The sequence below is a fragment of the Elgaria multicarinata genome, chromosome 20, assembly GCF_023053635.1.
Source record: "Elgaria multicarinata webbii isolate HBS135686 ecotype San Diego chromosome 20, rElgMul1.1.pri, whole genome shotgun sequence".
NCBI lineage: Eukaryota > Metazoa > Chordata > Lepidosauria > Squamata > Anguidae > Elgaria > Elgaria multicarinata.
The window spans coordinates 7,990,132-8,017,353 of NC_086190.1; the positions used below are offsets into that span (position 1 = coordinate 7,990,132).

The 27,222-nt window shown below is 47.2% G+C and overlaps 1 protein-coding gene across 2 annotated transcripts in view; it reads right to left on the reverse strand.

Annotated features, from left to right (window-relative positions):
- The window catches only part of EPHA8 (EPH receptor A8), a 56,030-nt gene that overhangs the window by 16,859 nt on the left and 11,949 nt on the right, over positions 1–27,222 (reverse strand). For both annotated transcript variants that reach the window (XM_063145336.1, XM_063145337.1), the window contains exons 2-8: positions 17,637–17,792; positions 12,250–12,585; positions 7,418–7,542; positions 3,220–3,382; positions 2,341–2,434; positions 1,282–1,396; positions 192–312 (exon numbers count right to left, since the gene is read on the reverse strand). In XM_063145336.1, the coding sequence (XP_063001406.1) occupies positions 192–312; positions 1,282–1,396; positions 2,341–2,434; positions 3,220–3,382; positions 7,418–7,542; positions 12,250–12,585; positions 17,637–17,792 (1,110 nt within the window). The remainder of the gene's footprint in view (positions 1–191; positions 313–1,281; positions 1,397–2,340; positions 2,435–3,219; positions 3,383–7,417; positions 7,543–12,249; positions 12,586–17,636; positions 17,793–27,222) is intronic.

Genomic DNA, 27,222 nt, shown 5'->3' on the forward strand with positions numbered 1-27,222 from the left:
TGGTGCCAGTGATTTGAAGTGGAAAATTGTGTCATGCGCCCCTCTAAGATGCTCACATGTTGTGAAGAGTCTGCCCTTGCTGGGAGCCGCTTCTCCAGAGAACAGCACCCCCAGGACTTGCTCACAGGCTCTGGGATACCAAGAACAGTGCAAGGACGAGACCTGCCTACGAGGGGGAAAGAGATACCCACCAGAACCAATGACTCTCTCGATTTTAATCCTGGAGGCTTCAATTTCTCGCGTGAACTCATGCACAGCTTGGCAGGGGTCCTCATACGTGTGCGGCTCCACGTAGAACTTTGACTCAGGAAACTTCACTATTGGGGTTCAGGGAAGGACAGAAGAGATACAGTCTTTGAGGCAGTGATGCAAGCAGATCCCATAAGGCTGGCAGATGCTCTGGCAAATCAGGGCTGCGGTGTGTCCTGGGGAGGGATTTCTCCCAGTAGGAGCTGAGAAGGGCTTCATTTGCAAACAGAGGCCAAGCACTGCTCCGTCTGTGGAGGCTCCATGGGGGGGGGAGGGGGCAGTTTACCGGGAAGGGAAAGGAAGGTCATCAGCCCTGTATACAATGATGTCCTCACAGAATCATGGTATAATAGAATTGGAAGGGATCTTGGAGGTCATCTAGTCCAACCTCTGCTCAGTGCAGGAATCATGCACCCACAGCATCCCTAACATGTTCAGCCTGTCTCTCCTTAAATAGGAGAGGCTCACCACCTCCCAGGGTAGCCTGCTCCACTGCCATACAGCTCTTACTGTTAGCACGTTCCTCCCATTTAGCTGAAACATGATTCCCTGCCATTTCCACCCCACACCCGCATTGGTCCTGGCCATTTCCCTTCTGCATCCTCCTCCTCCCAGCTATAGAATCATAGAGTAGCAGAGTTGGAAGGGACCTACAAGGCCATCGAGTCCAACCCCCTGCTCAATGCAGGAATCCACCCTAAAGCATCCCTGACAGAGGGTTGTCCAGCTGCCTCTTGAAGGCCTCTAGGGTGGGAGAGCCCACCACCTCCCTAGGTAACTGGTTCCATTGTCGTACTGCTCTAACAGTCAGGAAGTTTTTCCTGATGTCCAGCCGGAATCTGGCTTCCTTTAACTTGAGCCCGTTATTCCGTGTCCTGCACTCTGGGAGGATCGAGAGGAGATCCTGGCCCTCCTCTGGGTGAGCAGAGTATAACAATGCCGTCACAGCTCCATTGCACCTTCCGCTGACACAGTGCCAGCGTCCCATGTGCTCCCTACTGGGTCACACTCCAGGAATGGCAGGGACAGCGCTGGTGATGGACAGTAGGCCACCGGATAAAAGGCGGTTCTGCACTTACCCTGCCCATTCTGATAATGCATTTTCTCCTCGTCTGAGTCCTGGAAGGCCTTGCTGTAGCCACAGTGTCTAGTAGCACACCAGGGAGGGGCACAAAAATACACGAATGTTACAACAACTTCTAGTGACTTTTGTGTCCTGTCTTGAAAGCCGTTCCCCGTGGGGTGGGGGGTGGGGAATCAGACGTGTTCTAACTGTGAAGCACACTGGGGAGAACATACAGTGAGGCATGTTGTGCATTTGATCTAAAAAACAATCTCCTTCTGAGGCACACCTTGAGCAAAGCATCTTGCCAGCATGGGCGCATTTGGCTGCAGATGATACGTTGCAGCCCAACATATCTGGAGGGCAGCAGGTTGGGGAAGGCGGCACGAGGCAAAGTTGCCCATCACCCCAATGGCCAACCTTTCCGCCTTTTAAGTAACCAGGATGGACTCAACGCTTTTTCTCAGCCTCTCCCCAGATGCCATCTCACTCCCCAGGGCTGCTCCTCTGACCATGGGACTCTGATTTGTTGCTTAAAAGAACAGAGGGATCCAGTCATGTGCAGAAGCTAAGATCCTTCCAGTGCAGGGATGGGACAGGTGACAGCTACCGAAGTAAGATTCATTAGGCACTTGGAACCATGCAAAATACTTGGCAATAGAAAACGAAAGAAAAGAGTCAAGCACCTCGGAGCACTGGTGAATCATGGGAGTCTTAGCCAACGAATCAATTAAATCCGTATGAATTTGCACACAAGCAGCAATTGTTCCAAAGGGAGGAAAGCACACTTTTTAGTTTAGATAATGCACATAGACATCCCAGGGGGCGTCCCCCTAGAAGAGCCATTCCATGTTCCCCCTCACACAGGAGAGAATGCCTCTTCTAAGAGGGGACGTGCCGGGTGCAGTCATTTACAAGCAGAGCTCTCTGCCCCAGGCGGGCGTAACATACATGCACACAGGCGGATGAGGCGCCTGCCTTTGGATGAGACCGGCCGAAAGGGATCTGCCCTCACAAGGCAAGCCTACCTCTTCTTGCAGATCAGAAACAAGAGCAGGGCAACGAGGCCACTGATGAGCGTCAGGCAGATCCATACAACCGTTGTGGTGTCATAATGGGGAACTACTGGGAGAGAAAGATTGCAAAGGATTCTTGCTGGGGAGCCTGAGACTCCCCGGCACACTCCCACACCCTGGAGCAGCTCTCCTGCGCTTTCCCCGCAGCCCGTGCCGAGGGTCAGCATGGCCAAATGCCCCCGCCCTGGGCTTGCTCCCCCGCTTCGCCCCTGCGACCTGCTTGTCCACCCACTTCTTGCTCTGGCCCAGGCATTAGGGAAGAGGGGCAGTTGGAGTCGCTGCCCATTTTCTCACAGCAAATGAGCAGCTGGTGGTAATGGTAAGGAGGAGCAGGTAAGGACGCCCATGGAGGGCGTCTTGCCTAAGAGACCTCCAAAACCTGCTCTCTCCCTGGGCTCAGTGCTTCTAAATCTCCATGGAAGGAATCAGAGGAGAAGACTAAGAGTGATCCAGGAGCAAGGAGAGGGTGGCATTCATAAGAATGGAGCCCCCCCTCCTTGGGCTGGCCTGGGCTGGCCTTGTTTTACAGGCTGGTGACCCCAAGCAGTTCCCAAGGACAGGGACTTCCTTGCCAGGGTCAAGCAGTGTGCTTTTTCTGCTTGAGAATGCTGTACCTTCCCCTCGGGAGAAGGGAGGGGAGGGGAGGGGAGGGGACAGGCTTGGAGGACACTTTGCCGGTGAAGGGCAGCTGATCTTTTAATTGGCGGGGTGGGTGGGGGTGGGCTGCCTGTCTAGCATGCTGTCCCTCCTGCACATGGCTCCACGCCTCCAGGCCTTCCGTGCCCCGCACCCGCTCTCTCGCGCACCCCGCTCGCCCCTGCTTTGCCTCACTTGCTTTGGCGGTCTCCACCTCCACTGCTAAGCTGAATCTGCCACAGCCAGCAGAGGTGCGAGCTCGGACCTGGAAGACGTAGCGAGTGGCGGGCTTCAGGCCTGAGACGGTGCTGCTGTTGCCTTTGGACTTCAGGGTGGAGTAGCTCTGCATCTCTTTGTCCTGGGGGACACAGAAGGGGTCGTTAAAACGGGGCCCTAACCCTAACCCTAACTCCGGGTTTGGAATCCGAGGAGCAGGAATGCCTTTGGACTTCAGGGTGGAGTAGCTCTGCATCTCTTTGTCCTGGGGGACACAGAAGGGGTCGTTAAAACGGGGCCCTAAAGCTAACCCTAACTCCTGGTTTGGAATCCGAGGAGCAGGAATGCCTTTGGACTTCAGGGTGGAGTAGCTCTGCATCTCTTTGTCCTGGGGGACACAGAAGGGGTCGTTAAAATGGGGCCCTAACCCTAACCCTAACTCCTGGTTTGGAATCCGAGGAGCAGGAATGCCTTTGGACTTCAGGGTGGAGTAGCTCTGCATCTCTTTGTCCTGGGGGACACAGAAGGGGTCGTTAAAATGGGGCCCTAACCCTAACCCTAACTCCAGGTTTGGAATCCGAGGAGCAGGAATGCCTTTGGACTTCAGGGTGGAGTAGCTCTGCATCTCTTTGTCCTGGGGGACACAGAAGGGGTCATTAAAATGGGGCCCTAACCCTAACCCTAACTCCTGGTTTGGAATCCGAGGAGCAGGAATGCCTTTGGACTTCAGGGTGGAGTAGCTCTGCATCTCTTTGTCCTGGGGGACACAGAAGGGGTCGTTAAAACGGGGCCCTAACCCTAACCCTAACTCCAGGTTTGGAATCCGAGGAGCAGGAATGCCTTTGGACTTCAGGGTGGAGTAGCTCTGCATCTCTTTGTCCTGGGGGACACAGAAGGGGTCGTTAAAACGGGGCCCTAACCCTAACCCTAACTCCTGGTTTGGAATCCGAGGAGCAGGAATGCCTTTGGACTTCAGGGTGGAGTAGCTCTGCATCTCTTTGTCCTGGGGGACACAGAAGGGGTCGTTAAAACGGGGCCCTAACCCTAACCCTAACTCCTGGTTTGGAATCCGAGGAGCAGGAATGCCTTTGGACTTCAGGGTGGAGTAGCTCTGCATCTCTTTGTCCTGGGGGACACAGAAGGGGTCGTTAAAACGGGGCCCTAACCCTAACCCTAACTCCGGGTTTGGAATCCGAGGAGCAGGAATGCCTTTGGACGTCAGGGTGGAGTAGCTCTGCATCTCTTTGTCCTGGGGGACACAGAAGGGGTCGTTAAAACGGGGCCCTAACCCTAACCCTAACTCCGGGTTTGGAATCCGAGGAGCAGGAATGCCTTTGGACTTCAGGGTGGAGTAGCTCTGCATCTCTTTGTCCTGGGGGACACAGAAGGGGTCGTTAAAACGGGGCCCTAACCCTAACCCTAACTCCTGGTTTGGAATCCGAGGAGCAGGAATGCAATGCGAGGTAGAGATGGCTTGATCCCTCCCCCCCCTCCACACACACTTTCCATTCTGCTTGGCTCGACTTCCAGTTTAATTTCTAAAAGTCAGTTTTGAAACTGGCAAATGGGCAGTTTGCCACAGTCTCCAGTCCCTGGGTTGGCTGGTTTTCCTTGCAGGTCACCAAGGCGCACATGTTCATTGTTTAAACCAGTGCAAAGAAGGACGTTGATGTGATTGTATTAGGATTCCTTTTTTGCACTGCGATCTAATTAATGGACAAATGCAAATGTGTGAATGGAATCTTGATGTGGTTGCGCTGGGATTTTTTTTTGGGGGGGGGGGGTTCTATGTGGTCTAACCAGTGAGGACACGTGCTGCCACGCATCCCTAGATTGCAAGGAAAATGCACGCTAAAAACCTGTGCACAAAAATGTATATAAGACAAAAAGAAACATATAACCCCCACACACAAAAAACCCCACACAACCCATTATGTCAGGGAAATCTGCTTGCAAAAAGTGGCACATGCACAGTTGTCTGAACAAATAAAAGGAAGCAGGTTGGTGTATTGGTGTCCTCCAGAAACAAGATGTTACTTTGTAATCCCAGATTTGGAGAGAAATTGGGCTGGGAAGACTCAGCCACCCCACTGCCTCCAAGGAATAGCAGCGAGGCAAGGGGGAAGCCAGCCTGGCCCCCTGCATTCGCCAGAGGAGCAGCAGCAGGAAACTCGCTTCTCCCTCCCTGCCAGAAAGAACACTCAGCTCCAGCTGGGACTGTGAAAAGCAAGGCGGAAGAATGCTCTGGCCCCCTCCATTGGCCTAAGGAACACGAGCCACCAGTTGCTATTCGGTGCAAGAACACCAGTAAGGGAACCTCGGCCTGAACGAATGCCTCCTCATAGCAAGGAACGGGGGAGAGAGTTGTTCAGTTTGCTTTTTATTGCAAAAGAAATCTGCAAAATATGATGCAGTTGGCCTTCAGAATTCACATTCTACGAATTTTACGATGCCGTTCTCTGGGCAATAAAATGCTTACAAAAATCCATACATTAGGAGAAAGTGAGCACAAAAATGTGTAAGTTAGTGAAAAGTCAGCAAAAATCTAAGTTAAGGGACATTTTTTATTATTATTACTGCGTTTATATTTTGCCCTTTCCCCTCCAAGGAACCCAAGATGGTGTACCTAACCCTCCTCCTCATTTTATCCTCACAACAACAACCCTGTGAGGTAGGCTGGGCTGAGAGTCTGTGGCTGGCCTAAAGTCACCCAGTGGGTTTCCATGGCTGAGTGGGGACTAGAACCCAGATCTCCCGGCTCCCAGTCCAACACTTTAGCCACTACACCACTGACATCAATTAAAATGGTTTACTTCCAAAAGGTACAAATGCTAAAAACCACGTCATAGAGACATAATTATCAAGATGTACACTCTAAACTAGAATATATAAAACCTAAAAACTAAAAATGCAAACATGTTGTAACAATATCAAAAAGACATATGGCAACATAGAAAAATTAAGATCACAGTGTATAAAACTTTAAAAACTACACATGAGCCAAACACATTTCATCATCCATCTTTGTCAGTAGCCAACAAGAAACTACAGAGAGGAAAGAGAAGAAATGAAAGACCGCACTGCCAGAATTGTCAACAAGATCGTAATTTGAAGAGGCAACCGATACTCACCACTATGGCCTAGACTCTAATTGAGAAATATTTCAGTGGAAGACCGAATGAATCCATGTTCGTGAAAGGAACATGCAAAAAAAATACATTGCGTTAGTGAAAACTGTTTGCAAAAAATGTGCATATCAAGCAAAATTATGTACAAAAATGCATATATTATGACAAATGCATAAGAAAATGTATATAAATTTTCATATGGATTTGTTCTGGAAAACTTTATAAACTGATGCAGAAATGGAACACGATAATCTTAAAATTGGGAAAAGGTGGAACTGACGCTAACTGAAATTGACAGCTTCATCTATTCCCCACTTATAGCTCACCACTTTGTTCTGGTCCCGAAGAACTGATTTCCCTCCCTTGCCTTTTCCCCCTAGTCTCCTTCCCTTGTGTGCCTTTGTGTCTTTTTTAGTTCGCAAGCCTGCTGGCCTCTCTCCCTTTTTAAGAAAAAAAATTATGTATAGGGATGGGTGAATCTGTCAATTTCATTTTCTTATTTTCCAGCCTTCAGTTCATTCCATCCAATTTCTGCATCAATTTGTGTCTTTAAAAAAAGCATTCATGGAAATTCATATGATTTTCTCCTGATATATGCATTTTTGTACGTGCTTTTGCCTAACATAAATTTTTGCAAGCAGATTTCCCTGACATAATGGGTTGTGTGGGTTTTTTTTTTTTTTGTGGGGGTTATATGTTTCTTTTTGTCTTATACACATTTTTGTGCACATTTTTTGTTCGGAGAACTGAGTTGCAAAACGCGAAAAAGGGTGACTACCAAAGAACAACTTTGTTCCAATTTTCATATTGGTTTGTGAAGTGTAAATTTGCTGAGTTCGTATCAAGACATGAACTGAACAAAATTCTCCCCCATCCTATTGATGCCAGCTGCTTTGCAAGGCAATAATTGTCAGAAAGTGGGATGAAAATACAGGACATGAGGAAATTAATTTGGCATCCCTGCTGCAAAGCTTAGACAAAGAGTCCGCCCCATCTCACAAATGGGTTCTTCTCCATCAGGTAACCCCAGCCTGCAAAATTGCAGCTACCTTCTCATAGTACTTGATTTCATATTCCAGAATGATGCCATTAGGTTGGTCTGGCTCCTGCCAGAGGAGTGTGACGCTGTTTTGACCCACGTTCTCCTGGTGAATTGCCAGCACTTGGGAAGGAGCTATGGAAACAGACAAGAGAACAGAATGAAGGAGAAGCAGAGAAGGTGGCAGAGGGAGGGGAAACAGGAGGCACATGTCTGTGAAGCCTTGGAGCATCTGTAATAAGGTGGTGAATGTGCTGTATCTCAAGCCCAGCAACAGTGGATGGCATGGTCACACAACTGAGGGGCACTGATCCACCATGGATGCCTACCCTGCCCCCCCTTTTTTTTTTTACAAAAAATGTCTTTCCAGTGGTGGCAGCTTGTAGCCTCCATCTTTGTTCCCATAATCCCCCCAAACAACTCAATGACCAGGGCATGGTCAGAAACAAAGATGGTGGCCACAAACCATTACCAAGCTAAGCCTTGTGGCTCTACAAACCCAAGTGGGGGACACTGTGAGAGACCCACAGGAGAGTGCCTTGCTGGAGCCACGTGTGTTTAGCCTTGTCAGAGATAATAATGAAAACTCCCACCCACCCACTCTCTCACACGCACAAAGACACGTAAAGACACGGGGAGGAAACTTGCCATTTCTGGCAGTTCAGCTGAGGCTGTGCTGCTACTGCTTCTTGCCACTCTTAGGGTGGAGGACAGCGGGTAGGTGGACGGCAGTGAACATCTCACCCAGGCAAACAGCGGGGGGGGGGGGGCAGCTGATTGCCTGGCGAAGGCACCGGGTGCGGCAAGTCTTCGTCCCATCCCCGCGAGGAGCCTCCTCCGCCGCCACCGCCTCTTCTTGGGACGCTTAAGGTAGGGTACACATCATCGATTTCAGGACGCCCCAAAGCGCCTTCAGGGCGTCCCGAAGGCTATGTGTGGATCTGCCCATGTTGTACCATTTCAGGCCATGGGTTCTGTCAATCACAGTGGCAAGGTTCAGTTATGGGTCATATCTTTAGCAGGGGACAGGTTGAGTCAAGCTTCGCAAGGCAGCTAGTAATCAACATCACAGAAGTCTCCAAATGGTGCTGGAGGCCTGACAGGGTTGTTTGTATGCTGCTCCAACAAGGAGCAGATAAAGACTGAGCTTTGTTTGCCTTTAGGATGTTGGCTCCACCTGTATACTGACTGAGCGGCTTGGCCTGTTTTAGCAGCCTCAAGGAGTGACGATGTGGGAGTGGCATGCAAATATCCTGCTGGGCAGAGTCTGAAGACAGCAAGGCAACCTTCTTTGGATGATGGGGACCTGACCCCCCCAGGATCTTTCTGGGCAACTAGGTCTTGGGGAGGCGGAACTGTTGTGATGCCTTTCTATGACCAAATCCTCTTCCAGTACTGTTAAGTGCGAAGCCTCCTCTGAGGACAAGGGTTTTTCCAGTGGAACTCGGCAATATTTTCCTGCTTATCATTGATTCCAACCTGGCGGAGAAACCTCCATCATCTGAGACTTACATCATCTAAATTGAAGACTCATTGGGGAATGGAGGGGCTTTGCATTCAGTGTATCCAAAGCCACCTCCAGAATGCCCCTGGAACAAACCACTTTGGGAACTTGTGCTGGCTACTACCAGAGGTAGCCTTACATCCGCAGCGCTCTTTTTGGGTGTAGTGAGGGACTCTGCTACCGTACAACAGCTCCTCTCTGCTGATAGTGGTCGCTATAGGAGCATCTCTTCCTGACCCTAAACTGGATCTGGAGGTCAAGCTGGATCTGGGGGTCAAGACTGCTTTGAACATGATACGTTTCAAGTTTGATGTAGGTTTTTGTCCTGCGGTGGCTGGATTGGCTCAGTCCTGGGGCAAATGAGGAGTGAATCTATTTGGCAAAGTCAGTTAGCAAGCAAAAGGTCCTGGCATTATATTACTAGTTCGGGGGAGTGGGGGGAAGGGGGCAGTCCACAAGCAGGGTCTCATCAGGAGTCTGAGAATCAGCAGCGCATGATATCAGCCCAAGAAGAAATAAGATCCAAGAAGCAAGGTTCAAGGTGCTAGGATAAAGAGGTTCAGCAACCAGCAGGTCTCAATTGAAGGCTGATATAGCCGGGTCTCCTAGCCCACACCTAGGTACAGCTGCACCACATCAGAGGCTTTGAAAGAAGTCCTCATGAAGAGGGCTCCCTTCACGAGAAGCTCTTTACGCATAAGGAGCCTTCCTCTGCAACTGGGCACTTCTTCTCATAGACGGTTCTGTCATGTCTCTTGAGACACCCTCATTCTCAGGAGGTCACGGAGCCTCCATCCCAGAAGTGGGTTTCTACTCCTCTTGTAAGGATGGAGCCATGAACATCTCCCCTGAGGGCCCAGGTTCATCCTGGACCGTCTCGTGGTCTCCTAGCATGGGCTGCTCCTTGCTGCAGTTTATAACATGAAGGGCTTTTAATTTTGTTTTGAACTCTGATATCTTCTGTTTGTAAGCCAGTATTTTCGTAGAAAGGTGAGATCAAAAAACAAACAAAACTGAACTACTCAGAAAAGAGAGTTTAGTGTCACTTTAGAAACCTGATAGATTGGCTCAGCATGTTACAGCAATAACAATGGACAATTCGCTGTTAAGAATTATTGGGAAAGTGATTGAAAATAAAATGGCAAATTTCATAAAGCCATTATAAAAATCTTTTGTGCGGACACATTTAGAATACTGTGTACCTGATCTGGTTATGTTTTGAGCCAAGTCTCCCTCATCAACATTAGTAATAGCAATGAAGGCTGCAAACCTAGAACTGCTTACTTCTGAGTAGACGTGTATTGGATTGCTCTATCAATATGCAATAGTGTTATGAATCAAAATATTCAGAGCACAGTAGAATCCTAGAGTTGGAAGGTATCTTTGAGATCATTTAATCCAACCCCCTTGAATGCAAGATGCAGCTATAGCATACCTGGCAGATCACTTTCCACCTTCTGATTAAATATCTCTAGCCAAGGATAGCCTACCGAGAGTCTGTTCCCCTGGCAAACAACTCTCGCCACTAGGGAGTTACTCTTAATATTTCGGTGTACATTCTGCAGTTCTGGTTGGCTGTATCTCAAAAAAGCAGACAATGGAGTCAGAAATGATTGAGAAAGGAGCAACCAAAATGATCCACTGCCAAAGGCAGTAATCCTATATACACCAGTTGCTGGTGAACATGGGTGGGAGGGAGCTGTTGCACCCGTGTCTGCTTGGGGACCCTGGTCAACAGCCGGTTGGCCACTCTTTGATCAGAGTGCTGGACTAGATGGACCCTCAGTCTCAGGGCCGGCCCTTTCTGATTGGAGAGAGCTTGGCTTGGCTTGATTTACATAAATGCTAGGAGTTTGAATAAATTATTAGGAGATCAAATTGATGAACTCTGCATGAAGCTGCTTATGAGAAAAATCTGGCGCTTAAGGGACAAAAAAGGCAGACTTTGTTATTATCTGTTTTTATGCTTTTATGGTTTAAAATTTTGCATATTGGTTTTTAATTATTAATGTTTTGATCTTTGTAAACCGCCCAGAGAGCTTCGGCTATGGGGCAGTATAGAAATGTAATAAATAAATACCATGAAGTAGCCAGATGCAAGAGCATCAAGTAGCGGAATACAGGAAGAGAGGCGACGAGGACCAAGAAGCAGCTCCTCACCCACCCACCCCACACTTGCTGCTCTCCCCATCCACTCCCCCTCCTGCTCACGTGCCAATTCAGTTGGCCCCACCTGCACGTCTTATTTTTGTTGGCTAATCGGGACCTACGAGGTTGGCCAAAGTATCACCAAAACTCCCAGAAATTCCAGGACCTTCGTGATGCTTTCGCTGCAGGCACATGTAGTGCCACAGGTAATATGAAAAATACAGTATCAAACTGGGGTACTCAGAGTAAAACAAATGTCTTTAGTGTTTATACCTGACTTATACAAAGTTGGCAAAGTTCATCAGTGTTAATGACATTCAGTATTATACAAGTAATAATACAAAACTTGTGCAGAGTAGACAAATTTCTTCAGTTGACTTATACAAAGTCAACAAATATCTTCAAAGTGACTTATACAAAGCTAGCAAATTTCTTCAGAGATAGCAAGCTTATACAAAGCTTATACAATACCAGTTCTCTGAAAAAATTGCTAGCTTTGTAGAAGTCACTTCGAAGATATTTGTTTGACCTTGACCACTACTGCCTTCTTTAATGATGTGATTCAGGCACATGTCCATGCACCAAAAAAAGTAAGCTGGCGAGCAGGCAGATGCACAGATCAGGTGGAAGAGGTGGTGGAGGGTCCCCACTTCAGGTGGCAACTTACCTAGGGCTGGGCCTGCTTGGTCTAATCCAGCATGGCTCTTCTTACATTCCCTTTAATTGGGGTGGGGGACAGGGGCAGGATGAAGCACCTCCCCTGTGTGGGAAGGTGACTACATTTCAAAAGTGAGATGACTAAGTGGAGACATAAAAGAAGCTTCTAAAATGATGCATGGTGCAGAGAAGGTAAATAGAGAACATTGACTCTCTTTCTCTCACACACATCTTACTAGAAGTCAGGGAGTCACCCCATGAAAATGGTTGGCCATAGATTCAAGGTAAACAAAAGGATGGGCTTCTTCCCACAACACCGGCATCCCTTGGTCAAAGACGGAGACTTGGCCACCTGCCCCTAGCCCCTTGCTGTGAAACTTGCCCTCAAAAATCTCATTGCCCTCTCCCTGGCACGGCCTAAAGAGACAACTCCAAGAGCCACGGTGGTCAGTTTTGAACCTGCCACTGAGGAGAAGGAGAAAAAGCAGAAGCTGGGTGTCACGCTAGCTGGGGTGGGGAAGGGCCTCTCCTACCTGCCTGGTTTGTGGTGATGTTGACAGCAGCAAATCTCGGTGGCTCGAGGCTTAGTTCGGAGACCCCGTTGATGGCCTCCACCCAGAAGGAGTAGTTGGTGTGGGCCAAGAGGTTGCCAACAGCCAGGGAGCCCTGGGCTAAGTTCATCTGCTGGGGCACGAAGCGGATCCCGGCACCACAGGGCTCGCACTGCCCTGAGTCCCACACACAGCGGCGACAGGCCACATTGTATATGACATCGCTGCGGCCTCCTCGGTCCTGGGGTGGGGCCCATTCCAGGCTGACCGAAGTGCCATTCACACTGGAGAGCAAGTTCATGGGAGCAGATGGGGGGCCTGAAAATGGAGCAGAAAGGAGCACAGGGTCAGGCCGATACATTGAGGGAGAATGGAAAGCAGCTCTCAAGGGCACTCTGAAATGCAGGGGCGCACAACCTTTTTGGCCCTGATGGACCCATGTGATCCTGGCTTGGCGGGTAGGAGCTGCACACACACATGTCAGCGATCTTGATGCAGACTGCTAGTTCTTTGCTGCTACCGGTAGCAAGGAAAGTGCGATCAGTATGAGGAGCTCTGGGAGAGGAAATGGCGATTACAGGTTGGATAGGAATTCAACAGTGGTGGGAAGGTCAGAGCACCCTTGGTGGGGGGGAGGGGCACAGTAAAGCCTTGAAAGGCTGCATGTGGCTCCTGGGCTGCAGGTTGTGCGTCCCTCCTCTAAGGGCAGAACCCAGTTCCTCCCCTGTCCCTAACTACAGATTAGCCCACAGCAGCCTAACCCTAACCTGGTGCCCTCTTGATGTGTTGGACCTCAAGACTAGGGATGTCGAGGAATCTTTTTGGGAGGTGGTGCTTGACAAATTGTGAGTTGGCCTGACTCTGTGTGTGACCATTTGGGCCCACTCGCAGATTTTTGGGTCCAGTGGGGGTTTCGCGCAAATTGTGATTTGCGCAAAAGGGTGGTCGTAAATAGCGCAAGCTGCACAAAATGGCGGCCGTAAATGGTCTAATTTACACAAATCAGATCATTTCCAACCACGGTTTTGCGCAACCGGCCTCAAAGTGTTTTGCGGGTTTCAGAAACTGTCACACAGCTTGACCAGCTCATGCAAGCCACAGGGATCTGTTGGCCCAAAAAAGGGCCGGATTTCCCCACGATGGACAACCCTACTGAACACCCATCATCCCCAGCCAACATGACCTGCTGGGTGAAAGTGAGGGGAGTTTTTGAGGGGAGTTGGGAAAGGTTGACCGTCATCACTCAGATTGTATGAAGGTTGGAACTACGCAAGGAGTCTGAGGCTGGGAGATCCAGTGGCCCAACTGAAGGAGACGTCTCCTCTTCCTCCTCCTCCTCTTCCCCCACTTGGTGAACTTTGTAAAACAGAAACCACTGAAGTGCTCCTCTATTTGCCCTTTGCGTGCTGTGATTTTCCCCCGTGCCAGAGAAATTCATTTTAGTTCATTGTTGATCAGGATTTACCCATTTCTTACGGACTGTTTGAGCCTGCCGTGCGATTTGCAGACAAAAGAACGCTTTTGACATATGTATGAAAACTGTGCATGAAAAAAAATGAATACTTTAGAACAATGTGTGCAAACATGCTTTCATCGGTGGGAGAAGAATGAGTATATTTGAAAGACGCACACAACTGATGCATACATTTAGGAAAACGTGTACACATTTTCATGTGAAAAGAGAAGAAGAAAGATTGCAATCTGATATAGACACAAGACCCAATGCGCTTTGAAGTAGAATTTCAAAAACATCAACGAACACATGTTTTGCTTGTACATGCAACCCTCCTGTGCCCAGATCAAATAAATGGCCAGACACTGCCAGGCATTTATTTATTTACATCTGACCATTCTTCCAAAGCTATAAAGCAGTAGTGTAGAGCTAGCCATAGTGGAATTTTAGGATGCTTTTAGGGTGTTTTAATCATATATACTATGTTTTTAATTCAGTTTTATGTATGTTATACTTATTGTATTTCTCTGCCTCGATCCAAACAGAGAGGCGGGTAAAAAATAAATTATTATTATTATTATTATTATTATTATTATTATTATTATTATTATTATTATTATTGAGAGGCTACTTTGGTAGGTACTGAAAACAGGGCCTTTTTGATAGCAGCCCCCCAGTTGCGGATCCCTTTCCTTATTTGCCTTTAGATGGGCAGTAAAGACTGTGCTGTTCCATTGGGCTTTTAATGCTGTATAATGTTTTCACTCGCTTCAGTTTTAATGCCACTCTCAGATTTTCTGATATGTTTTGAAAGGGTTGTTGTTGGCGTGTGTGCGCACCTGCACGTGTATGCATGATGGGACATTTTAATTGTATATTTTTATTATACATTACCCAAAATATTTAATTATAAATCATGGAACAATGTTTTGACACAGAAGAGGTGTTTCTTTGTCTCCTTGTTGAAATGGGACTTTGGATTTCAGCGCAGCCGTGCAAGGAGCATTTAGCATGTAGCTGACCACCCCCTCTCCCCCCCGGGGAATATTTTTTATTTATTTTTTAAACCCAGTTGACAAGGAAGAAGAGAAGGCGAAAAGAGATACACAGGGAGCCTGATGCCCTTAAGACTAGCACAGTAGCGCCTGGATTGGCAGGTCCCTGAGCAGCTCAGCTCTTTCATGGAACACACAAGCTTTGCATGCGCAAGTTTGCAAGTCTCCCCCCCTGACATCTCCAGTTAAAAGCATCAAGAAGCAAAGTGATGGGAAAGAATCTTCCCTGCCTCAGACCCTGGAGAGTTGCTGCCAGTCAGACTAGCCACTCCTTGGCAAGGTGGACCACTGGCCTCTGAGTCAGTGTAATGCAACTTCATATTTGCATAAGATAATGCTCCCAGGACTGGCAAGAGAGGGCTGTGTGCAAACTGCTCACATACAAAATGCAGCGACTGCTTTTTGCCTAAAGCGTGCTTCGCGGCTCCCATTGACAATATCGCTTCCCCAAGTCTATGTACCGTGTGGTCTGACTTCAAGATGGCACCCCTAATACAAAATGGCAGATAAAAACGTTCCTCCCTGCAATTCAGAGGTCGGCATCTTGGGAAATAACCATGTTAGCAATTTGAGACTACGATGGACGGATCCGTCAATCTGAGTCTCTCAGAGATTGTCAGGATTTATATGTTAAGCTTGTTCCATCCCATTTTCACATGAACTTGTAATGTGTGTGTGTGTGTTTATCCATATTGCAATTCACATTTTGTACAGTATGCATTCATGTAGGCATTTTTGTGCACATTTTTAAACATATACATTTTTGGACATCTGCGCTTATTGACTAAAGTCTGTTTGCAGTTCTTTTCTTCATACATTTTTCAATTATCTACATGTTATTGAACACTCCTCTGTTTTCTTTTTCTGTTTTCTTTTTTGTAGAATGCGTCACAAGCTCAGAAATGTATGGATTTTCAACTGCAAATTCTGTTTGAGTTTGCACTTGGGTCCAGAAGGTACAAATTTGGAGGGTAAATCCATAATTTTTAAAAACAATACTTGATGGATTGAATTTCTAGTTGAAACTGAAACAAAATGAAAGCCAAAGAGGTCTGTGAAAGTAGTTTAAGTATCCCACTTCCCTGCCATTAAAGGATGCTCAGAGACTGTCTCAGTTTTCATGCCCTTTTTTGTTTCAAGGTGCTATCGTTATTTCATGAGTTATTTGCCTTGGAATTGGGATGGGGGTGTTTAACCAGCGTATTGCATTAGGCTCACATAGAATCATAGAGTCATAGAATAGAAGAGTTGGAAGGGGCCTTTAAGGCCATCGAGTCCAACCCCCTGCTCAGTGCAGGAATCCACCCTCTTAAAACATCTTAAAATCAGACCAGATGTTGAATTGGCAACATCACTTTCCCAAGTCTATGGGATACATGGAACATGGATTAGAAAACAATAGTGCCAGTACACTTATTATATGTGGCTTCACTCTACACTGGCCCATGGTTTAAGATGCCGTGCTACTTTACTTTTTTTATCCTGTCCCATTCTCATGCTAATTCCTTTTTGTTTTATTTCATCCAATTATATCTAAGTGCACAGGTAGAAAAGGGTAGGGCCAAGCCTGTGTGTGTGTGTGTGTGTGTGTGTGTGTGTGTGTGTTAGGGTGACCAACTGTCAGGATTACCCCGGATTTGTCCTGGTTTTTGTTCTTTCCATGGTGTCGGGGGATTTTCTAGAATTTTCAATAATGTCCTGGAATGACACACCTTCCCCTTTAAGGCTGCCATTAGCATGGCAGGAGGGAGTGACATGTTTTCTTGAGGCACATCATTCCCCCACCCCGAGCTCCAATTGAGGTCTTAAAGGGGAAAGTGGGTCATTCGTGGACATTATAGAAAAGGCCCCCATTGGAGTGGATGGTGGGGGTGCAGAATGAAATCCTTTCCCCTCCTCCACTCCAATCGGGTTCTTTAAGGTGGCGGGGGAATAACGTACTTTCTGCAGGACTCAGAAAGCTGCTTCCCCACACACACACTAGGTGTCCTCTTTTTTGGTTTCCCAAATATGGTCACCCTAGTGTGTGTGTTTTCAGGAATATGGGAGACTATGTGCAGTATTGTGTTAATTCTTTTGGCTCTGACTTCTACCTTGATTTCTGGTTACTGGATGCTCACTGCAAATCATCACTGCAAATCATCACTGAGCAGCCATAGCGCAGTCACAGAGCGCACACTTTCCATGCAGAAGGTCCCAGGTTTCATCTAGGAAAGAATCCATCTTGAGAATGCCGCTGCCATTCAATGTAGACCACACTGGGCTAGGTAGGCCAAGGGGCTGACTTCGGCTAAGGCTAGGGTGACCATGTTTGGGAAACAAAAAAGAGGACACCTAGTGTGTGTGTGGGGAAGCAGCTTTCTGAGTCCTGCAGAAAGTACGTTATTCCCCCACCACCTTAAAGAACCCGATTGGAGTGGAGGAGGGGAAAGGATTTCGTTCTGCACCACCACCATCCACTCCAATGGGGGCCTTTTCTATAATGTCCACGAATGACCCACTTTCCCCTTTAAGATCTCAATTGGAGCTCGGGGTGGGGGAATGATGTGCCTCAAGAAAGCATGTCATTCCCTCCTGCCATGCTAATGGCAGCCTTAAAGAGGAAGGTGTGTCATTCCAGGACATTATTGAAAATTATAGAAAATCCCTCCTGACACCATGGAAAGAACAAAAACCAGGACAAATCCGGGGAAATCCTGACAGTTGGTCACCCTAGCTAAGGCTTCCTCCTCGCTTCTTGGGCATGTGCCTGAGTTTCTGCCTGACCAGCATAGAGAGGCGAGGCAAGGGTGGGGGCTCTCCACACATGCACAGACGCATGCACATGGGAGCACATGCAGTTAAGGAAGGGAGGTACGTACGTGTGCATGCTGCTGAAGGAGGGTCCTGTGCTGCTCGGTAAAAGCTTCCCTCACAGTGACACACCTGCGCAGCCTTGGTCTCAGAATAGCTGTGGGAAGGGCATTTGGCACACAGCTGATCCCCAGGGGACGACTTGTAAAAACCCAGTGGACAGGCTAGAGGAGAAGGAGAAAGGAGAGACATGAGAAGACAGAAGACCCGAAGGCTAGCCCAGCTCCAATCTGGCATTGGCTTCATCTGTGACCATGAACTGTGGGAAGGCCGCATCCCACTGAAAGGGCTCTTGCTTCCCTCATGGATTTATTCCAGAGGGAAAATAATATACCAAACATGCTTCCTGTTCCACTGCCCACAGTCATCTCTGTTCCTCCAGTGGTCCCTCAGATCATTGAATCATAGAATCATAGAATAGCAGAGTTGGAAGGGGCCTACGAGGCCATCGAGTCCAACCCCCTGCTCAATGCAGGAATCCACCCTAAAGCATCCCTGACGGATGGTTGTCCCTGACGGATCCCTGACGGATGGTTGTCCCTGACTGATCCCTGCCTCTTGAAGGCCTCTAGTGTGGGAGAGCCCACAACCTCCCTAGGTAACTGATTCCACCGTTGCACTGCTCTAACAGTCAGGAAGTTTTTCCTGATGTCCAGCCGGATGTTCAGGGTCCCTTTTAAACACACAGACGCGTGAAATGCCTCTTCTTGAAAAGGCCCAGTATGTCTAAGTGAACTGCCCAGAGAGCTTATTGTGAACTGCCCAGAGAGCTTCGGCTATTGGGCGGTATAGACATGCAATAATAAATAAATAAGTAAATAAGTCTCCCATTGATACTTATCTGGAAGCAACTCCCTCTAACCTCAGTAAGGGTTCGCTTACTGAGTATATATGTATAAGATTCTGCTGCATATCCCCAAGCCTAAAGAACAAGCCAAAAGTGTACGCTTTAAACTGCCTCCCCACCACCACCACACGGAATTTATTTGTTCATGTTGTTTTACAGTCCTTCAGGGCAAAGTAAGGAAGAGAAAGTTTAAATGGATGGAAGGAAGGAAGGAAGGAAGGAAGGAAGGAAGGAAGGAAGGAAGGAAAGAAAGCGAAAGAATCAGAGGCAGTAATCCTATATACATAATTTGCTCAGGAACATAGATGAGAGGGGGCTGTTTGTGTAGGGTGACCATATTTTGGAAACCAAAAAGGAGGACAACATGGTCACCCCCAAGGGGGCGTGTCCAGTACCAAGGGGTTGTGCCCACCCAAACATAGCCTTGGTCACATGTCTGATTTTACAGCACACATTTAATAGGGTGACCATATTTGGGAAACCAAAAAAGAGGACACCTAGTGTGTGTGTGGGGAAGCAGCTTTCTGAGTCCTGCAGAAAGTATGTTATTCCCCCGCCACCTTAAAGAACCCGATTGGAGTGGAGGAGGGGAAAGGATTTCATTCTGCACCACCACCATCCACTCCAATTGGGGCCTTTTCTATAATGTCCACGAATGACCCACTTTCCCCTTTAAGACCTCAATTGGAGCTCGGGGAGGGGGAATGACGTGCCTCAAGAAAGCATGTCACTCCCTCCTGCCATGCTAATGGCAGCCTTAAAGAGGAAGGTGTGTCATTCCAGGACATTATTGAAAATTATAGAAAATCCTCCCTGACACCATGGAAAGAACAAAAACCAGGACAAATCCGGGGAAATCCTGACAGTTGGTCACCCTATGTTTGTGGGTCCCTGGTCAACAGCTGGTGGGCCGTTGCGTGAACAGAATGCTGGACTAGATGGACCCTTGGTCTGATCCAGCAGGGCTCCTCTTATGTTCTTAAAGTTGAATTAAGAGAGGGTTCAGAAAACTGATGAATTCATCCTGACAATAATGTTGATAAAAGTGAATATTTTACAGGTAGGTGTGTGTGTGTGAGTGTGTGTGTGTGTGTGTGTGTGTGTGTGTGAGAGAGAGAGAGAGAGAGAGAGAGAGAGAGAGAGAGAGAGAGAGAGAATATAGCAGTGTTACATTAACTGACTAAAATGCTGGCAGGGAGAAAATTGATGAATAGATTCTCTTGCTGCTTCTGTTACTGATGAAGTTGCTTCATTTTGCACATATGAACCATATGTTAGAGCAGATAGCCAGAAAAACGTCACAGGTAGACCACACCTGGAGCCTCTCCTCAGGCCCTGGAGCTGTGCCTGAGATACGGCATAATTTCTTTCCCCTCCTACACAGTTTTGCACATCTTCTCTTGTTGAGATCGTATTCCTAACTATATGCTGGAAGGCAGTTGCCTCATGGTTCCACGCTTTAAGAGCTGTTTAAATCTCTGACATAGGGAAGATGAACACATCTGCCCACTTTGGTTTCTCTCACTTTTTCATTTGCAGGTTTCTTAAGTTCATTTCATCCTGTTTTTGCAATAGTTTGCGATCGCATTAAATCCTATGCGGATATTTGTCTACATTTCCATATGCATTTCTCCTAATATTTGCATGTTATGCCATTTTTCCAAATGTTCACACTTTTGCAAGCATTTTGCCTTAATATGATGCATTTTGTATGTTATTTTCACTAATATTTTGTGTATTCTTCTCCTGAATAGATGCCTTTTATACACTTTTGGTTAAAATTAAAGAACTGCATCGCAAAATTCGGAGAAGTAAAAATACCAAAAAGATGTTTGTCTTCATTTTGAGTCTTGGTTTGGGAAGTGCAAATCAGGGAGGATCACATGACAATGTGAACTGAAGTCATTTCTCCCCCATTCCCATCTTTGACTCTTCTCCTCCTACTTTTCCACAAATCTATCTTGGTGAGCTTCCTCACAGAAGTGCGTCTGAAACTCTCCTCATCTGAACTTCTCCCCAGGAATCCCGAAATGGAACCCATGCATCAGGGAATTTCCCATTGTTTCCCTTTCCAATTTCCAGGCTTTGTACAGCTCAATAAACCTTTCAGTCTGTTCATGCCCCCCCCCGACCATTGATTACCAATGAACATGTATGAAATGGCAAAACACTACAAAAAAAGCCGTCTTGATGTGATTGTACACATGATTGCATTAAGGTTCTTTTTTGAATTTAGACCTGGTAAGCCGAAATTTGCTTCCCTGCCATTTCCACCTGCAAATTCTACCCCTGCCTTCTGCTGCAGCATAGAACAACTTTGCTCTGTCTTCCATGTGACAACACTTCAGGTATTTGAAGAGAGCTATCATCTCTGCCCTTTCATCTTCCATCCTCCAAGCTCAATGTGCCCAGCTCTTTCAACCATTTCTTTAGGCCTTACTTTCCAGAGCCCTCACCATCCCGGTCACCCTCCTCCGGGACATGCTTGAGGTTGCCAAGGTCCTTCTTGGAATGTGATGTCCAGAACTGGGCACAACACTCCAGATGTGCAGATGACCAATGAAGAACAGACTGGAATTATTACTTCTTTTGATCTAAACATTATGTTTCAGTGTGATATTTCACCAGTGTGGAGGAGGAGTTCATGTGGATATAAATGAAAACACCATACAAAACAGAATCTTGATTCATTCATAAGCATGAGCACATCCAGACTGATAGAACATTGGCAAAGGGAATTATTATTATTATTATTATTATTATTATTATTATTTATTTATTTATATAGCACCATCAATGTACATGGTGCTGTACAGAGTAAAACAGTAAATAGCAAGACCCTGCCGCATAGGCTTACATTCAAATAAAATCATAATAAAACAATAAGGAGGGGAAGAGAATGCACCAAACAGGCACAGGGTAGGGTAAAACTAACAGTATAAAGTAAGAGCAAAATCAAGTTTTAAAGGCTTTGGGAAAAAGAAAGGTTTTTAGCTGAGCTTTAAAAGCTGCGATTGAACTTGTAGTTCTCAAATGTTCTGGAAGAGCGTTCCAGGCGTAAGGGGCAGCGGAAGAAAATGGACGAAGCCGAGCAAGGGAAGTAGAGACCCTTGGGCAGGTGAGAAACATGGCATCAGAGGAGCGAAGAGCACGAGCGGGGCAATAGTGTGAGATGAGAGAGGAGAGATAGGAAGGAGCTAGACAGTGAAAAGCTTTGTAGGTCAACAGGAGAAGTTTATATTGGATTCTGAAGTGAATTGGAAGCCAATGGCACAGTGCAGAAATCCTGGCCAGTGATATATGGAGGCAGGATGAACTGAAGCAACTGAAAGCTACCGCAAACAGGGACTGGCCAGCAAATTCACATTACGCCAGTACTTTTTCAGCTGCACTGGCTGCCAGTCCATGCCTGGGCTCAATGCTGGTATTGACATTCAAAGCCCTAAACGGCATGGGGCCAGGTTATCTGAAGGATCGCCTCCTCCCATATCTACCATCCTGGACCTTAAGATCACCTTCAGGGGTCCTTCTCTGTGAGGCAGGTGGCTATCAGGAAGAGGGCTTTTTCTGCTGAGGGACCCCGGCTGCGGAACAAGCTTCCTAGAGAAGTTCACCTGAAGTTAGTTGTATTCCTTTCAGCGCCATGTGAAGATCTTTTTATTTCCCCAGTATTTTAGCATTTCTCGATCCCAGTCTTTTAACTCTGCTGTTTTAAATCTATGTTTTAAATCTCTGCATTGCTGCTAGCTTTAATTCTGGTTGTACTTTTTTATATTGTGGTTTTAAGAATCTGTATTTGATATTTTATGCTGTACCGTGTGGTTTTAATTTTTGTCAACCGCCCAGAGAGCTTCACCAAACGGGTGGTATAGAAATGAAATAAAAATAAATAAATAAATAAATAAACAAATAAATAAATAAATAAATAAATAAATGGTGCATGCCCCAATTCTGGATTTAATTCTCCAAGCTAAAAATGGAATTCAGAAAGAGAGGGATGTGGTGCATAGCAAACCAGAGTGCCAATGAAGCAGCAGAGTGGAAGGAATGGTCTCATCCCAATTTCCTGTTGGTCAAAGTCATGCAATTAGGGATGTCGGAAAAATCCATTTAAGGGCCAGAGTTCAACGCTTTTTCGTTGAACTCACCCCCCCAACTTCATTGCAATTCCAGCTGTGGTGCCCAACCCAATCTGCAGTGAGTTGGGCAATTTATGATTTCCCCCCAGACATTTTGCATGTATTTTTGCAGGATCTGCAATTTGTGCAAATTTCTGAGCAATCTGTACAAATTACAATTGAATTTGCACAACTTTGTCCATGAATTTGTGCAAACTTGGCCATATTTTTTCCCAATTGCTTAGAAACTTGTGGAAATTGTTTACAAATTGCAGAACATGCAGGGGGGAAGGGGACCCCCCAAAAAGTTCTCAGAATTCCGGGGGAAAGCCTACAGCTCATCTTGCAACTGCAAAGCAGGTTGCACGCACCACAGAACTCTGTCAAGTAAAAAAAGAACTAGATTTCCCAGTGATGAAATCTCTACATGCAATGCTATACAACTCAAGTGAAAAAAGGGCTGCTGTCAGGGAAGGATTTGGTGGCAGAAGTCTGGGGATACAACTCATTAGAATGAGCAAGAGACCTCTCAAGTGCAGCAGGGCTGGCAGCCCATCAAAAGAGAGGGATAAGACCATTAGGCTGAGAGTTTAAAATTTCCTTATTGCACCTTTAATGAATAGCTAGTCTGGTGCTCCACTTGTCTATTGAGAGAGGCAGGAAGGACAGGAGGCTTGTCTAGACGGGTGTTTCCAATAATAATAATAATAATAATAATAATAATAATAATAATAATAATAATAATTTTATTTCTTACCCACCTCTCCATTTTGATCGAGGCAAGGAACACCAGTAAGTATAAAATACATAAAACTTTTGTAAACTGCCCAGAGAGCTTTGGCTATGGGGCGGTATATAAATGTAAATAATAATAATAATAACAATACTGATTAAAAACATAGTATGCACTGATAAAACATCCTAAAAGCACCCTAAAAGCATTCTAAAATTCTACTGGATAGGCCTGCCAGAAGAGATCAGTCTTTATAGCTTCGGAGCTTTGGTAGCTTCAGAGTGGCGGCAGGTAATCTACATGACGCAGCTGCCACTCCGAAGCAATCCAGGGGCAAAGCCCCAAAACCCCGCTATAAAAATGTTGGGCACTTCCCCTGACTTTTTTAGCTTGGAGCAAGGGGACGATGGCATCTGCCATCTGTCACTCTTGCTAGGGTGGTGCTCCAAGGTGTGCCACAGCCTATGGCGACCACTGATTGGTCGCCATCTGCTAGACCACCTCCATGCCTCTGTGGACCCTTGTTAAAAATAAATTAATTAATTAAAGGAGGGGTTGGATATTCTGTGAGGGAAGGAGCACCCCATTCCTCCCTCTTGTTCCCCCCATTTAACTGTAAATGTGACCCTTTGCATTTACAGTTTTTTAAAAAGAAATAAGCAAAAAAAGAACTAAGCTTAGGCATATATATACCTAACCTTGGAAGAGGGAGGTGCGGATGCTTCCAGGCACCCCTGAATTGCCACGTGAGTGCTCGGGTGGGTGGTTGCAGCAGCGACACCCACAGGAAAGCCCGCAATTGCACTCCTTCCGCTGTAGATGGTCAGAAGGAGCACCAATGCAGCGCCTCGCCCCACCCCGCGCTGTACACCCGACATCATCAAGACGAGGGCAGGAGCATGAAGACCAGCCAAGGACTAGGCAGCAGGACTACACAGGCAAGTCAGATTTGGTGGTGTAAAGAAAACATTGCCGTTTGAGAAGTCATCAAAAGCGAAGTCATGCTGAATTACCAGTCTAATAGCAGTTAATCAGTGTGGGGTCCCAAGGCTAGGGATGGTTTCGGAATTTGCTCAGTCAACGTGTTTTCTTTTGTTTTTAATGGATTTGCCCAATTCATACCTCCCAAAACCAAACACTGACCCAAGCGCAATTTGCGGTCGGAAATTCAAACATTTCCAAACTTGCAATATGTTCCATGAAACAAAAAATAATAATCCATTCACATGCAGACATTTTAAAATGCAAAATAATAATCATGATGATCTATTTTTAAATACATTCCCAGCCACTTCCCTCCCCCAATTCACCCCAAACCCCACCACAGGGCTAAAAAAAGAAAGAAGAAGGGGAAGAGGAAGTGGCTGGGTGGGCAGGTCCCTGTTGAGTCCCCACACACTTACACTAAGGAAAACAAACATGGAGGGGATCTACACAGCGTCCTGAAGGCGCTTGCGTGCGCCTCCAGTGCGCCCCGAAATTCCTTGTGTAGATCCTGCCTACCTGGCCAGAAGAGGCGGAGGAGGAGGAGGAGGAGGAGGAGGGGAGGAGGGGGAGGAGGGGGAGGAGGAGGAGGAGGGGGAGGAGGAGGAGGAGGAGGGGGAGGAGGCCCCGCATCACCCCTCGCGGGGATGGGGCGAAAAGTTCCCAGGGCTCCTGTCAGATGCGAGGAGGAACGGCTCTGAGTGAGTGACACCGTTGGTTCCTAGAGCGTCCTTGCCGCCCACCTCCCCACCGGCCTCCTGCTGCTGGCGAAAGAGCCACCCGGGTTGGAGCCATTCCTCCTCGCATCTGACAGGAGCCCTGGGAACTTTTTGCCCCGTCCCCGCAAGGGGCGATGCGGGGCCACCGCAACCTCCTCCTCCTCCGCCCCGTCTGGCCAGGTCGGCAGGGTCTACACAAGGAGTTTCGGGGCGCACTGGAGGCGCACGCAAGCGCCTTCAGGACGCTGTGTAGATCCCCTCATGGTGAAGATCAGCTGCACAATATGAATGTAAAGCAGCACGTAGTTCAGCCATCAGATCCTGGAAGCCGGGGGCTCTGCAGAAACAGCCCCGTCTGCCCTCCAAATTGCCTCCCCTTGCTACTGCAAGCTTCCCTCTCTGACCCAACTGCCCTACTCATCAATAAAGAAAAGAACCAGAAGATTTTCCTGGGCTACTTTCTCAAAAGGAGGCAGCCTCAAGGTTGCTCTGAAATTCCAACTGGGTCAGAAGCAGAGAGCAAAGCAAGACATTCCCAGCCACTTCCATGTACCATGTACATTGATGGTGCTATATAAATAAATAAATAATAATAATAATAAGACATCTAATTTTGTTGGCTCATTTCAGCATCCTCACAGACACAGACACAAAGCACACCTTCCTCCTCACGTCTTCCACCCATCCCAGCCTTTTTTTCCACTGCGGTCCCTCTTCCCATCCAGCCTTCTAGTGCGTCTTCATAGCCAGCCGCCACCTGCTGCGGCCTGCCTCGGGAGCTGACAGGCTCATTTCAGCAAGCGCAGGACAGGATGGGAGGGCCCAGCCAAGCCATCTGCAGCGTGGTCCATTTGTCCCCCTCCTCGCTCCTCCAGGGACAGGAGAACATCTGCTAATAAGCTGGCGGGATGGCTGAAATGATAGACGGGCCTGTCTGTCAAGGAGATGATAGCTAAAAAGGAGCCACTCTGCTGGGTACCAGCTCCGAGTCTGAGGGCTGCATTGTGCATATGAAAGCAGGGGGGTGGGGTTGGGGGTTGGGAAGAGTGCATTCAGAACCGGAGCAAAACACAAGAGCAGCTGGTCGCCAACCCATCCCAACACCCCCCAAATTCCACTTCCACCACCGCCCCACACAACCCGCCTCAAAGTCCACTTTTGAAGCTTATCACTGAATTTACTTCCCTTTGGGTTTGTTGATCTAACATAGGGATCCATTTTTTCGTCAGCAAAGGGTGGGATGGATGCTCAGGAAGGTTGACAGCAAGCCACACCTTTGCTGAGTTGCCACACGTTCACTCTATCTGCTTGTGCAGTTTTAAATGTCTTTTAGTAGGGATGGTTCCAAGCTTCTCTCCAGATTTTGGAGTTCTGTATTTACTGGTCTTGTTTCCAAAGTGGAACCAATGTATTAGGAATCTTCCATTGTTCTTTCACTTTTTCGTTCTCTCTCTCTCTCTCTGGTGTCTACCCCAAATTTTCTATGGAGCACTATCTATCTCCATTTGCTACAGCTTTCAGTTCACATGTGTGTTTTCCCCTCCTCTATATTACCAAGATACACAGTACGACAATAGAATCAGTTACCTAGGGAGGTTGTGGGCTCTCCCACACTAGAGTCCTTCAAGAGGCAGCTGAACAACCGTCTGTCAGGGATGCTTTAGGGTGGATCCTGCATTGAGCAGGGGGTTGGACTGGATGGCCTTGTAGGCCCCTTCCCACTCTGCTATTCTATGATTCTATGATTCTATTCTATGATTCTATGATCAGGAAAAACTTCTTCACTGTTAGAGCAGTACAACAATGGAATCACTTACCTAGGGAGGTTGTGGCCTCTCCCACACTAGAGGCCTTCAAGAGGCAGCTGGACAAGCATCTGTCAGGGATGCTTTAGGGTTGATTCCTGCATTGAGCAGAGGGTTGGACTCGATGGCCTTGTAGGCCCCTTTCAACTCTGCTATTCTATGATTCTATGTTCATTAACAAAACAGTGCAAAAAAGTAATCTTGATACGATGCATAATTGCCTGTCCACTTGTGGGCACAACACCAGATGGGGAGAAATGAACAAACCTGACATGACCTCACATTAGGGTAGCATCGTCAATCTTTGAGTCTGGTGTTTTGTTTTGCTTTCCCCAGTTTTAACAAATGCAGTTTTAAAATGCATCATGCAAAAGGAATTCCGATGCAA